At 42.9% G+C, this 15,316-nt stretch overlaps 1 protein-coding gene across 3 annotated transcripts in view; it reads right to left on the bottom strand.

Annotated features, from left to right (window-relative positions):
* TRIM37 (tripartite motif containing 37) overlaps window positions 1–11,204 on the bottom strand; it is a 40,511-nt gene extending 29,307 nt beyond the window's left edge. For 2 of the 3 annotated variants that reach the window (XR_014163236.1, XR_014163237.1), the window contains exons 1-9: window positions 10,956–11,204; window positions 10,760–10,853; window positions 8,925–9,026; window positions 7,118–7,158; window positions 5,591–5,707; window positions 4,551–4,638; window positions 2,523–2,645; window positions 1,520–1,643; window positions 471–538 (exon numbers count right to left, since the gene is read on the bottom strand). Coding sequence is in view for 1 of the 3 variants with exons in the window: in XM_081890274.1 (XP_081746400.1) it covers window positions 471–538; window positions 1,520–1,643; window positions 2,523–2,645; window positions 4,551–4,638; window positions 5,591–5,707; window positions 7,118–7,158; window positions 8,925–9,026; window positions 10,760–10,780 (684 nt within the window). In the remaining 2 variants the exon portion in view is untranslated. The remainder of the gene's footprint in view (window positions 1–470; window positions 539–1,519; window positions 1,644–2,522; window positions 2,646–4,550; window positions 4,639–5,590; window positions 5,708–7,117; window positions 7,159–8,924; window positions 9,027–10,759; window positions 10,854–10,955) is intronic. The other variant, XM_081890274.1, reaches the window with a different exon arrangement.
* Between the last annotated feature and the right edge of the window lie 4,112 nt (window positions 11,205–15,316).

The following is a 15,316-nucleotide window of genomic DNA, read 5'->3' as shown; positions in this document are numbered from 1 at the left end:
GATCTTTGGACCCAATTTTGGTCTTGTCCATTCAATTCACCGGAGCTTGTCTTCACATGTAGAGGAAATCCCTAACTCACTGAGGGATTGAGAACTATCAGCTACCCTCAGCTGGTTTAGCCAGCCAGTCAAAGCGGGGGTGGGGGGTGGGGTGCTGACACATGCTGATAGCTTCTAGGATCCACAGGTGAGAACTGAGTGCAGTGGGGACCAAAGGTGGACATACTACCCCAGAAGGACCACAATGTGTCCCCCACTGCAGATACTACCCCTCCCCTAACAACTCATATACCCCACTAATAATACAGAATATATATTTATCCAAAACTCGGGTACTGTTTGCAGAATTTACATATGACACATATAAATTCAATTCCAAATAAGAAACCCATACTATTTGCTAGTGAGAATTGACGGATAAAAATAAATCAAACTTCCTCAAAGGGATTCAAACCAGCTGCTTCCATCACCTGATGCTCTACTTCTTGTAACAGGGATTCCAGGAGTTCAGTTTCTTGGGTGAGGGATGTCTTCTGACCTATTTAATTTAAGCCAGACAAGAAAGCCATAGTCAAGTAATGATAGGCTTTTAAGTAAACTGTCCTGGTGCTTTAATGCTAATCCAAACAGCATTTAAGGGATAATACAAAATTTGGAGGGCCAGTTCCTAAAACATACATTACATACATGCACTTATTTATTTAACCACTCTAATGCTTAATTACAGCTGTCTCCAAGGGGTGTACAGAAGGCTCAATGCAGTAAAACTAAAATGAATTAACCTTAATCAGTAACACTATAAAACAGGTAACAGACGAGGTAACAAATCAACCTATAAAATCAGTAACACTATAAAACAGGTAGCAGACGAGGTAACAAATCATAGGTAACAAATAATACAATTAAGATGCTTCATATGCAGTAATATGATTCCATGTCACTGTATTTTTGTTAACATTTCCCCTTTTTAGTTAAGAGCATGAATTTGAGGTTTAATGCAAAGTTAAATCATGGACTTACAGCGTAGCTTGTGGGCTACACCTCCTTGTATATTACAATTTATTTTTATTGTATATTACAAATATGTATAGCTGGCTCGTCATCAGCTAACATCAGGTCAGAGTAAAATATAAAATAAGTTTTAACAGCCATCAGTAAAACAAATTCCTAAAACAACCAGCAAAGCTAAGCACAGCAGTGAAGGTGAAAGTCACTCCTTACAAGACCTAAAAAGTCTGAGTAAACAGGTATATCTTCACTTGGTGGCAAAATACCAACTATGTCAAACCTGACATGCCTGAAAAAGAGCACCCACCAGCCATATCACTGTACCGTTTAATTAGTCTAATATAACTTATTTTGGGCATCAATATATTTGCTTTCTCTGTCTAATTGTTACCAACCTTTTGGAACAGAGCAAGCTATAGTTCTATGGATCACTCTTATCTCAAGTGGGCAACAGTTTTGCCAAAATCAAGATGCCTGCCCCAAAACCCAACAAAACAAAAGGCAAGCCTACCCATTAGTGTTATAAGCTTGTTCTTCAGCTGAGTGTCTAGCCTGGCAATCATCATCTCTACTGCATTCCTGATTTCCCGAACACGCTCGTCTTTCGCACTGCGTACTGCTTCTACATTCCTTTCCTGGAAGACACACAAGACATTAGTTTACCACCAGCTGGAAAATTCACAAACCAGTTAAAAGTAAGTCACCTTGCAGCTGTAAAAGTTTTTTTGACCAATTTACTTTTAAGATGTTGGTTCAATCAGCACCATCATGATCCGTTGAACACAGCATAAGCTAGCTATAATGAAAACATGATCTGTTATACAAAGCTATTGTCTAGACCAGTGTTTCCCAACCTTGTGCCTCCAGATGTTTTTGGCCTACAACTCCCATCATCCCTAGCTAGCAAGACCAGTGGTCAGGGATGATGGGAATTGTAGTTCAAAAACAGCTGGAGGCACAAGGTTGGGAAACACTGGTCTAGACACATCCATCATAACAATCCCCAAAAGTAAGTAGCTTGAATACTTCTTTTTTATAGTGCAAGTGCATTTCGTTTTGTTTGTGTTCTAAAGAGCGCCCTCTGGTGACTTCAAGAGAACTGGTGCCTGAGCTTGCTCCCCACCTGCCCCAACTCTTCTTTCCTTGTTGTGTTGTGTCTTTTAGATGGCAAGATTTGAGGGCAAGGACTGTCTTTTCTTATTTATCAATAGTAAGTCATTCTGGGAGGCTTTTCAGCTAATGAGCAGCAAGTGCCAGAATGCTTTAATGAATGAATTAAAGAGCAGAGTATGAAACAGAATACATTACCCAATGTGTCAAGTTTCTAAGTCTACAGATTGCAACCCAGCACAAAGGATGAATGAAGCAAAATTGCCCATTACAGGCATGATATTTTTCCAGTGTATATTTCCTTTGCAGAAGGTGCACAATATAAATTTAATAAATAAATAAAATCCTAAGAACATCATTGTAATGATGTGTTGATCCAAAATGTGTATGAAGATTGCCCTTACCACTTCTTGCACCAAACTGATCAACTCCATCAGTCTTCGGCGAAGCTTTGCCACCTCTTCATTTACTTTCGTGACATGCTGTTCATAAATTTCAGCTAACGGTTTGAACGTATGTCCTCCATGCTGTTAAAAAGACACAGAGGCTTCAGCTTCATTGCACTAGGACAGGTTACTTCCCCACCTCCTTCTTAAGAGACTGTCCCATAGAATATTATCTTGCCTTTAATGTGTTAACAAGCCTTGGATCTGGCTTCTGTTCCAGTCACACACTTCCTGAAGGAATCTATTCTGAGTCCAAAGTGAGTGCCTGAAATGAGGTTCTGTATTCACTGTGCATCTCTTCAGCCAATTAATTTGAAACTGGCTTGACACTCTGAACATGTATATACCATTTCAGGAAAAGGCTAAATTAGCTCCCAGACGCACCTCTTATGGGAAGACTAATTCAAGGTTTAGGGGACTTAAAGGACCTACTTTGACAAAGCCGAGCTTCCTCCATTAAAGGTAGATTTATTTATTTTTTTAAATACCTAGACATTTAAAGAATATTGTTCCAACAAAGCAGTTCAAATCAGAGGTTTCATTGAGCAGTGGGAGGTAGTTAGGCTGCTATTTGGTAGTTCTACCAAACTTGAGAGAAAACTATCACATTAATATAATCCTCACATTAAGTCTATAAGCCTACAGGGATCTGCAGCAAAACAGACGGAAGCATTCCTTTATGGTGCAGCCCACTTAGAAGACTAACACTGCACTGCTCTGTCTTAAGGGCCCTTCATTTTTCTAAAGCTATAAAATGTATTTTAAACAAGGACCATTTTCAAGTGCCAACACCTACCATGAGACAAATGAATAAACATGAAATTCTAAAGAAACAACACTGTTGGAATCTTAAAAGTGTGAGATCTGCATGTAGAAAGAGGCATCTTGAACCAGAAAGGTAAACAAAAACAGCAAATCTATTTCTGAGTTGCCTTAAACAAAAAAAGCCTCTAGATGATTTATTTAAATGTTATACATGTCCAATATAGCAAATATAATCAATAAAACCCTAGCTAAAAATCAGCACTAGCCAAATTCCCCCCACCAAACAGCATAAATACATCAATCTGCAAAAACAACAGTGCACAACCCCCTCCCATCACAGCCTTAACTAACACTATTAGTCAATAAATGATTTTAACAGCTGAAAATGAAAAAAACATATTTAAAAGTTTCAGGATAAGAGGAACATCTTTACCTGCCACCCAAAAGATGGTAAAATCAGCACCAAGCAAGCTACCCTAGGCAGACCACTCCAAGAGGGAGCCTCTGCTGAACAGGCCCTTCCTCTCATCAGCACCCTCTGAATCTCAGCCAGAGGGGCTACTCTAGAGGACCTCCATAGAAGAACTTAGGTCCTCAGTGGGCACATATAGGAAAAGGTGCTATTGAATACAACAGAAGTATAAAAATGATTTCCCAATGTGTTTTGAGTAAGGATGTTCTTCATCTTGAAATGTCAAAAATCTGTGATACAAAAAGATATGCCTCCACGGTACTTCAGCTTATATAGCAGCTGGCTGTCTTAATCAGATTTTCATAGTTAACACATTTTTAAAAATTTTTTGAAAACCCTCAAAGTTCTCTGCTAGAAATTCTCAATATTCAGGATTTTTGTGATGGATCAATAATCTGCATAACTTAACTGCTTGAGAGAAAAGGGATCTGAGTAATTGAAAGTTACTTATATCCTAAAATGAATCAGTTAAATGTTTCAATGAAGTAGTTTTATATTTGGTGAAGGATGGCTTTATTCTTTTTAAGAAGGCACAAGCAATTTTCTTCTGTAATGATAGAAACAAGCTATGAAAAAGAAAAAAGAAAAACCATTCAGGATCATAATCATATATACAAGATTAATTTAAATAAAGCAAAATTATACCATCCTTTCTGAGCTCTTGGCTGCACTCCTGTATTAAAAAGCAAGGACTGAGTTAGAAGCGCCTTGCTCCAGCTGTACACAGAGAAAACTATTCTGCCACTTACCATTCCACCCCAAAGAGCACACTGGTGGCAGATACATTTCTTACATGTCCAACAAAACACACTGAGCTTTTCATGATGATTCTCACACCTATGGAGAGGGAGGAAGTAAAGAAGAGAGTTTGCAAAACACACACAAACATGTCTTTTGCAAGACTGTTTCTCAGTCATTCTTAAAATTTAGTGTCACTAATGAGAAGTTCATTTTCACTTGCCATTATCAGGCTCTGGAATCAGACTAGTTTAGCCACATTTCTGATTCACTAAATTAGAAATGGAATTACTTTAAGGTTGGTGTGTGATGAATTCTTCACTAATTTGGGCATGGTCACAACCAAATGCTGGTAATCTCTCATCTCTTCTGCACACCACTTTTGAGAACTTATCCCAATAATATTACCCTCTTAAAATAATACACAGTGACCAGTGTCTATCATGGCTATATAGGGCGAAGTATAGAGGCAGAACAGACCTCTTAACATTATCCCCATAGCCTATTTCTTGATATTTTTCATTTATCCACTGTCCTCTATATTTGAACTTGTTTCTTTTGTGCTTGTCCTACCGGCACTCCCCCATTCCTATAGTAAAATATTTTTTAACAGAATGGAGCAAAGAAATTACTAAAATTCTTTGGGGGGAAAAGATACATCCTGAGAAAGGCAACCTGAACATCTTGAGAGTTTTCCTATGTTCTCCATGCCATTCAAGAGACCCAAGATACAATTTCTCAATGAAATGAAAAGGTTGGTTACATCAGAGTCAGTGTAGACCTTGGATTTGGTTACACTTGGAAAGAAGAGCAAGGTGCTTAAAAAAAAACAAAAAACCTATGGACCCTTAATTTAGACTGTTGTTAAATAGTTGCACTGTAGAAGAGATCGAAACTCTCTGGCATCTTACTTAACACAACTGTCAATCCAGCCCGTGACACGATGGCAACAAATTTTACACAGACAGAATACTTTATTTCCCAATTCTGAGCAGAATTAAACCAGTCTTTAGGCAAGGCACATCGAAACTCACAGTCTAATCTCACTTACTTGTCCTTTTCATTTTCTTCATGCTTGTTCAAATTGCACAGCTGAAGCGTGTCAAGCTGCTGGGTGACCTCCTCAGCCCAACGACAGTTGACAAGTTCTCGCAGCTGGAGTGGGGCCCTGCAAGTAATTAGTTTTCCCAAGTAAGAATGCAAGGAATTTAGTTTAGCAATTAGGAACCAATTCCTACTCTCTAGGAAAGTAAGAACACAGGGAAAGACTGGCTGCTGAATCAAACCAAAACCCCATCGAGTACAGCATTCTGTTCTTAGAGGGGCCACACAGATGACTATGGGAAGCCCCCAAGGCCAGCCTGAGTGCAACAGCCCTCTCCCCAATTGCATTCAGAGGTATACTGCCTCCAATACTGAAGGAAGAACAAAACCATCATAGCTAATAGCCACTGATAGCCTTATCCTCCATAAATATTCAAGCAAACATTATTATTAGGAGGCTGGCATGTATGCAGTTAAAGGTAAAAAGGTAAAGGGACCCCTGACCATTGGCTCCAGTCGTGACCGACTCTGGGGTTGTGGTGCTCATCTCGCTTTATTGGCCGAGGAAGCCGGCGTACAGCTTCCGGGTCATGTGGCCAGCATGACTAAGCCGCTTCTGGCGAACCAGAGCAGCGCACGGAAACGCCATCTACCTTCCTGCCAGAGCGGTACCTATTTATCTACTTGCACTTTGACGTGCTTTCGAACTGCTAGGTTGGCAGGAGCAGGGACTGAGCAACAGGAGCTCACCCCGTGGCAGGGATTTGAACCGCCGACCTTCTGATCGGCAAGTCCTAGGCTCTGTGGTTTAACCCACAGCGCCACCTGCGTCCCACAGTTAAAGGTAAATCACTAAAATAGATACGAATTAATTTTCATCATTTCCCCCAGCCTTTGAGACATTGAATGGGTTGACTGAACACAGCTGAGAGTTTGAAGGGGAGGGACCATTAGTGAGGCCCTGACTGAGGGAGGAAACTGGAATTTGCCTTCTGACCTCACACATTTTCATATGAAATAAATTCATGAGGAACTGCAAAATGTTTTAATGCTCCTTCGGGAAGCCTTGTAAATAATTTAATCCTCCTTGAAAATCCTGGAACCTAAAAACAAAAAAATTCTTCATGAGCAGTCAGGCTCTACACCAGCCATCCTCAACTTGGTTACCTCCAGATGTTGTAGACTACAACTGTCATCAGTCCCCGCCAGAATGGCCAGGTGCATCTAGACAATGAAGGATGCTCTACATAGGCATGCTAAAAAGGTGCTTGGCCACAGAACCGAAAGAGAGATGCAACAGCAAGGTGGTAGAATCTCTCACACAATTTTTGAAAACGCTTTTCTTTTCCACAATTGTAGGACATGTTTTTACCATAGCCTGATTTGGTAACGCCACTATGGGTCAAATAACATTGCTTCATAGATCAAATCAGGCCTACAGGCTACCTGCCATTCATCTTCACCTTAAGTAAACAGTGCAGCAAAAATAAGTGTCCCCAACTAAAACAAAATAGAGCTTTAGAGGTAAGCTTACCGACAATGAGGGCACTGAGCTCTTTGTTCTGTCAGCCAGCGCTGTCAAAACAATGATAGACGTATCATAAGAGACTGGAGAATTTCAGAAGTGTTAGAAGATAAGATGTCACAGATTTCTCCAGATTTGGACTTATTTCTCAGAAGTAAGTTATCACTCGGGGGCTGTATCCGATGCTCTCTGTGCAGGAACTGAATAGACTTCTATGCATACAAGGGGTCTTCACCCTCCTACAGCCCTCTGTGAACCGTAAAACTTTTCTCCAGAGGGTTGGGGGACACTCAAACAGGTTTGGAGGTGTGCAGGAGGGAGGAAACGACGGCAAACCTGCTGCACAAGCAGAATTCCACTCAAAAAAAATTGGATTTTGGAACACTCCTAGAACACTTTTTCACACACATAAAGACACAAGCTGAGGAAATCTGAGAGATAACTTACTGAGTCTGGGAATGGTTAACTTGGGGGAGTTTATGGAAGGAAAGTTATCCACCACCAACACCCAGCTGACAGCCTTCACTGGCCTCTGAAAAGCCTCTCCAGGGGTCGCACTTGTTCAGAAGAGCCCCAAACTCTCCAGAGAGGCTTTTCAGCGGTGCAGGAGGTTGCAGGGGGAAGGAAGGGATTATAAACTTTCCCTCCGTCAATATTCTTAAGTTAACTTATGTAAGGGTCCAAGCCACTGGGACATTTAGAAAGCATACGTAATAGTCATCAAACTATGAATGCCAGAAGACATAATACACACACTAACAAGACTACCCTTCTGGAAATCTTCAAACTTCATGTTTAGGAAACTCTAGGGTTCCCCCTGAAGATCATTGGGGATTTCTCTATTAACAATTGTATGTTCTTTTCCCACAACACACAGTAACACTCCATGGAGTAACAGCTCCATGGTATACCTAAGGGTGTACTGTGAGTTCAAACAGGGCAACAATTAAGGTCCAATAGCCTGGCCAGTGCTGCATATTACCTGAGTGTAACATTCCTGAAAATATGCTCCACTACCTTCTGCGGTGCAAAGACGTTCCATGCCTAACAAAAATTACCTCCAAATAACTGGCCAGAAATGCCTCACAACTGTTAATTACCCCTCACCACCTCTTTGGTGGTCTGGTAACATAGTCAAAATGTAGTGCTAGCCATTTTAGTTGACTTATCTGAAAAGACTGAGAGCTAGTAACTTTCTGGTGTCTTTGAAAGTATGTGTTATACACGTACTTTTCAGATTCATCAAGTGGTTTAGAGCAATTCTACCTACCCTTCAGTTGCTACAGCAGTGGCGTAAGAAAATGCAGTGTTTGTGGTAAGGAGGAAAAAATATCCAGCAAAAATGTATAAATTAGCAAAGTTTCTTTCTTTCAATTGCAGCAGCATTTCACACGTTCACATACAAAAGCTGAAAGGGGAAAGGGTCAAACAACATGGGAGATGTAAAAGAAGTTGCTGGGGTGGGGGTGTTGAACAAGATTACCACTATGGTCCAAAATGGGTAGGTCACCACCTTGGACTGACGACCTAACATTTTCTCTGCATGGAGTTTCAAAGTCTTTCCCCCTCCCTGAATCAGTTATTAGTTATAGTAGGTAAAAAAAGATAGCTGCCAGTCTTTTCCCCCACTGCCACTACTAGCAGTTGGGGAGGGCAGGTTTTTAAAACATGGAAATGGCACAGAGAGAAAACAACTCCTCTCACCCAGAGTCACCACCAATCCCAGACCCTCCATGATGCTTTGAAGTATTTTTTAAATAAGCCAATCACAAATCTCCCACATAATATATAGTTTGACCCAAAGTTCACAGCTTACCCGAATGCAACTGAAGCAACACAGCTTGGAGCAGTGTGGACAGAGGCGCGCATCACGCAACTTTTCCATACAAATGAAACATCGGAACACTTCAGCAATGCTCTGCAAAGAAAAAATATAAAGTACTTCAGTCATGGACAAGACAAATGTCTATGTATCAATCATGTATGTTAGCCACGTACACCCACTCAGTTCTTACAGACTCAAGGAACTGTGGAACTCTTAATACACACATAGTCTAAAATTTTGACAATTATTTAAAATTTTTATTTAAAAAATCATTTTAAATAAGACCAAGCCAAAACAGGTTTATTTAAAAAAACAACCATAAAAAGCTCTTCCAGAGCAGTTAGGCCATTTTGGTTTTGTAGTTCTGTGCCACTATACAATAATCAAAGGGCAAAAGATGAACAGCTAGTTTATTACTCATTCAAATGAAAGATGAACCCAAGAAAGAGGCCTAGTACATCCACAAGGAGCACAGCACCTAGTCAAAAGGCAGCCAATGCAGCACCCCAAGACAGTATTTATTAACTTCATTTTATTAAACATACTTGCATGCTGCTTTTCAGGGAAATTCAGACTGGCTTATAAAACAAACAAATGCAACAAAGAAGTGGTGTTCCAACAACAAAAATAAGCCAACAATATGATATATCAACAGAGAAGGCTAGGAATCGCCAAGTAGAACTTGGTCGGGGGGCAACTTTGATATAAGGACTTCCAGGACATTCCCCCAACCACTCAGAGGAGAAGAAAAAAGAATGGTGGTTGTGCCCAGTTAGGAAGTTGCTTTGGGGGTCCAACCAAAAGGGACACCCCCCCCAAAGAAGAGCAGCAACACCCTCAAGAAACATACATGTGATGGAAGTTGCAAATGAAAGGCTCAAGCATGCTAATATTATGACACCCCTCCCTACACACCAACTTCGTAACAACCACCAATTCGCAGCACTGCCACCTTGTGAAAGCCGTAGCCTTTGGAAGGGTGCTTAGAATTATCTGAAATAAATTAATTCACTTGCCTGTGAGGAAATGGGGCGGGGACTCAGAAATCTTGATTCCAAAGTAGCCCCACCAACACACTTTAGGAAGGCAAGGCGAAGAAGAGGAGACCAAGGAAAGGACCCAGGAGTCCTAGCCCCCATATTAACCTCTGAACTACTGTCGCCACCCGCTCCACTAACCCCTGATAATGAAGAACCCAGGAGGCCTAGCTCCAAACTAAACTAACTAACTAACTAACTAACACATACATACACTTTAGGAAGGAATAGGAAAGGAAACCAAAAAGGGACTCTGGAGTCCTGACCCCCCCCAAAAAAACCTAGTATTACCACCCCCTCCAGTGACCAAGAGCAGGAAGTAAATCCCAGGAATCCTGGTTCCAATTTAACACATACACAGAGCAAGAAGATATGGGGAAGGAGACCAAGGAAAGGACTCAGGCCTCCTGTCCCAGGCCCTGCCCTCTGAACGAATAATAATAATAATTTTATTATTTCTAGCCCACCCATCTGGCTGGGCTTCTGCAGCCACTCCGGGCGGCTTCCTCTACTACTATTCCCTCTACAAATCCATGATAGCGAAGAACCCAGGAGTCCTGGCTGCAAAACAACACACACACACACACACACACACACTCCAGGAAGGGACCCAGGAGTCCTGCCCAGCCTAGCATTCATCCCTCCCAACCCGAGCGGGGAGGAGGACCCAGGAGTCCTGGCTCCAATAAGCCCCCCCGACCCACTTTCTGAGGGAGATGCGAGGGGTTTTTAAGGCCCCTCCATCCCCTCAGCAGGTGGATCCCCCGCCTGTTTATTTTATTTTTTTACCTCAACACTTTGCTCGTCCATGACTCAAAACAGCGTCTCCCCCTCGGGAGGGGCGGGAGGGAAAGGAAGCGAGAGGGACCTCCGGCGCCGTCACCTGAGGGAAAAGAAAAATATTTTACTATATTATATGTATGAATGTATGTATTAATGAAACACATTGCAATGTGGAGGGAGGGGGTCGCCGGTTTTTGGGCACCTCACGCCGCAACCGCCCGGTGACCAGCCATTTTCCTCTCAGGCGAAATAGGAGGGGCGAAGCCGGGGGGGCAAGTGGCGGTGGTGGGAGAATAAATAACAGGAATAACAAGGCAAATAACACGAGAATCGTTAACGGCGCCTCCTCCTCCTCCCGCCTTGCGGCTGAAGGCGGAGAGCCGACGAGGCTCCTTCTGCCTCACTGCGCATGCGCCGCCATGCTCCCCTCAGAAAGGCCGAAGCGCCCGCATTACAACCGGCGGAGTAGAGCGAGCGAGGCAGCCTGCAACCGCGCATGCGTCTCTCTCTTCCCCGCCCTCCAAGGGAAATTGCTTGGGCTCGCCGGTGCTTTTCTCTCTCCCTTGGGCGAGAGGGAGGGAATGCCCCGCGGCACATGCGCAGTACGGGCTCTTTGGCTCTGGAGGCTGCCGCATTCAGTGGAGGGGGATGAGCGCGGGTTTGTTTGGATGGCGGAAAAATAAGGCGCAGCCTTATAAATCCCTCCAGGGTGAACTGGGGAGAGGATTTTGGCTGAAACGCTGGGGAGCTGCTGCCAGTCAGTGTAGACAGTACTGAGCTAGATCATGGGGCAGTGATCTGACTTCCTGTGTTTCCAAATAAGCTCAACGTAGCTTATTAGCGTAGCTTGCATAGCTAAAGCTTACACTGCCACTTTTTTTTGGGGGGGGGGGGAAATAACTACAAAAACCTCTGCTTTTTCACCGACCAAAATGAAAGCTTGTGAGCAAGATTTTGAGTATGCCAGAACTCTTTATTATTATCAGGGTTGCATGGGTGTGGCCAAGCGGGGCAGAGGAGGGCAACTGCACCCCCCTAAATCCAAGTAAATCAATAACTGAGGTTCTGCCCCCCCCCCAACATAAATCCAGGCTACACCCATGCAAGCTATTTATTTATAAAAATATTTATAGACCACCATATCATAAAAATATCGGCAGTGTACAATATTAAAACTTAAAGTAGTTTATCAACATATAAAAATATCATCATCAAAGTGTCTGGCTAACCAAAAATAAAAATTAAATAGCTACAAAGGCCCACCTACTATTATAGATGCCTGAAGGTCAAAAGCTTGAGGCCAGTCTTAACACTGGGGACTGAAAAAAATGACAATTAAGCCAGGAATGAGGCACCTGTGGCTCTCCAGATCTTGAACTCCCATCAGCCCCAGAGGTCAGGAATGATGGGAATTGTAGTCCAAAACATGGAGGACACCAAGTTGGGGAAGGTTTCATTGGATCCAAGCAAAGCTGGTGCTAAGAGTTCAGCTCCTTGGCCAGCTAGTGCGACAGTAATTAATAGAGCAGCCTATGTTCTGTAAACCTATTAGAATGTATATCCTGTTTGTAGTAGTGGTTAGACCAGTGCTTCCCAAACTTGGGTCTCCAGCTGTTTTTGGACTACAGCTCCCATCATCCCTAGCTAGCAGGACCGGTGGTCAGGGATGATGGGAATTGTAGTCCAAAAACAGCTGGAGACCCAAGTCTGGGAAACCCTGGGTTATATTATTGGACTAGGACCTAGGAGGCCAGGGGTCAAATCTCCACTTGGCTATAAGCTCAGAGTGTGTGACCCTGGGCCAGTCACCCCCATCTCTTGGCCAAACCAAGGGTTGTTGTAGAGATTAAATGTGGCAGGGAAAAATCATGTATTCCACCTTGAGCTCCTTAGGAGGAAAGGTGGGATGTAAATACAATTAAAAATAATATACACACAAGTCTTAGTTTCTGGTATTTATGCTACTTTTTTTATATATAACAAAAATGTCACTCGCTATAACCCTAACAGCCACACATTTTAATCTGTTTTCCCCCTGCATTAATTACAGCAAAACTCTGATCGCCAAGTCAGTACTGTATTTGTGATCAATGTTGCTCCGGTTTTCCTAAGAATGCTGACACAGTTTACATAACCCTGTACATGTAGTTTAGCAGCTCCACTGCCACCCGCTTCGCTGGGCACCACTCAATGAAGGTGTTAGCACACTGCAGCTTGCAGTTTATGCCACAAAGAAACTGATTATACAGCGAGGGGGAAACAGGCCAGCTGAACAAGCAGATTCTGCTTATTATCCTATTATTTCCTCAGAGAGAACCTATTTCCCCAACACATTAGGAGTCCTAATACTTACTCAGCTGTACATTACTTTTAAATTAAGTGGGACTTCATTTCTGTGCCAGAATGAATAGGACTAAACTGCACGTAATTTATGGGGAAGGGGCCCCAGCTCAGTAGCAGCATATCCGCTTTGCATGCAGAATGTTGCAGGTTCAATTGGTAGCACATCCAGGTAGGGCTGGGAATGTCCCCTGCCTGAAACCCTGGGAGCCGTTACCAGTCAGTGTAGACCAGGGTTTCCCAAATTTGGGTCTCCAGCTGTTATCTAGCAGGACCAGTGGTCAGAGATGATGGGAGCTGGAGACCCAAGTTTGGGAAACAGTAGATAGTACTGAGCTGTATGCACCAATGGTCCACCTCAGTATAAAAACAGCTTTCTATGTTCATTCCTAGCCATATTTACCTGGAGGTTTATTGTCAGCCTTCCTCTGGACAAGTATAAAGAGCTGTTAGCCAGCATATAGGATTGAGGTTTCTTCTTAAACAGGTTACGATCTACCAGGGATGGGGACTCCAGATGTTAAACTCCAACTCCCATCGTCCCTAGTCAGCATGGCCAGTGGTCAGGGATGATGTGAGGTTGGTTTAGGATTTTGAATTGGGAAGGCGTGAGCAGCTGAGGAACAGATAAGGCAAAGAGCCAGTAATTGACTTCTTCCGGTCAGTGAAACTTGCAGTGCGCTTGGGCATGCTTCAGCCAAATATATCTCAGGGGTAGTGCAATAACATTATTATTATTATCATAGGTAAAGGGACCTCTGACCAATTGGTCCAGTCATGACCGACTCTGGGGTTGCGGCGCTCATCTCGCTTTATTGGCCGAGGGAGCCGGCGTACAGCTTCCAGGTCATGTGGCCAGCATGACTAAGCCGCTTCTGGCAAACCAGAGCAGTGCATGGAAACGCAGTTTACCTTCCCGCTGGAGCGGTATCTATCTACTTGCACTTTGACGTGCTATCGAACTGCTAGGTTGGCAGGAGCAGAGACCGAGCAACAGGAGCTCTCCCCGTTGCGGGGATTCGAACCGTCAACCTTCTGATCGGCAAGTCCTAGGCTCTGTGGTTTAACCCACAGCACCACCCGTTGCTTGTTACACAAAGGCCTCCCTGCATGCCATCCTTGACCTCTTGGAACTGATGCCAAGGTACAAGAGCCTAGCGGCTGGATCAAACTAAAGGCCTATCTAGTCAAGCATCCTTTTCACAGTGGCTGCCCACAAGCAGGACTCTTGAAGCTAAACCCACTGACAGCTCCCCATCTCTTACATCCAGCATCTCCCGAAAAAGGTTTGTAGCCTTCTGTGAATCACTTGCACTAGAAGGCCATCACACAGGAAGAAATCAGTTTGATCTGTTCAACCTGCATTAGCATTATGTCATGAAAAAACAAATGATATCTTAAAGAGGGGTGGGGGTATTTCTTTTTAAGATAATGTTGGCCACTTGCACCCACTAATTAAGAATTAGCAACCTTGTTCCCAGCGTTGGTCTAGAATTCTAAGAAACCCAAAAGTCAGGGCAGTTTTGAAAGGTTCGGTCCATTTTGAACCAAAATGGTGTGCAATCATATCCAAATAGAGACAAAAACCTGCTCCTTGGTCCCTGGAAACATCGTGCAAGATTTGGTTATGATATCTTAAGAGGTGTCGAAAAAATAGCAAACAGAAAAATAAAAATATAGTAGCCTGCTACTTCATCAGGAACCCCTTAAAAAAAATAGAGAGAGAGAGAGGGGTATTCTCCCCCCCCCATGTCAATTATTCAGCTCAGGCTGCAACCCTAAACTCTTTACTATATCAACTAAATCTTACTGAGTACAGCAACACATATTTCAGATATATAGTATTAGACTGTACACAGTTGAACCCCAAATTGTGCCAATTAAATGTCATCATGAACAAAAATGAAACCCAGAAGAAGAAACAACTGGATTAGTAAGCAGTCAAAATAACTCAGTTATATTACTAAATAAGACTATTCCCGTAAGAGCTCTCAGCTTCCCTTTATAAAACATGAACCTTGACAGACAGTATTCCAATAAGTAATCTTAGGATGCTATGGTACCTTCCAAGAAATTCAAATCCAAGTGGAACTTTGGTTCGTAGGCACCTAGGCGACATTTCGTCTTATTGCATCCTTGAGACTCATCAAGGCAAGGCCATATCCATGTGAACAATGCTTTTGTCTTGGGATGTTTGAAGCTTGGTTGTCCAGAGCTACAAGA

The sequence above is a fragment of the Podarcis melisellensis genome (genome assembly GCF_964234715.1).
Source record: "Podarcis melisellensis genome assembly, chromosome: 15".
NCBI classification, from domain to species: Eukaryota; Metazoa; Chordata; class Lepidosauria; order Squamata; family Lacertidae; genus Podarcis; species Podarcis melisellensis.
This window is presented reverse-complemented; position numbering and strand designations above follow the sequence as displayed.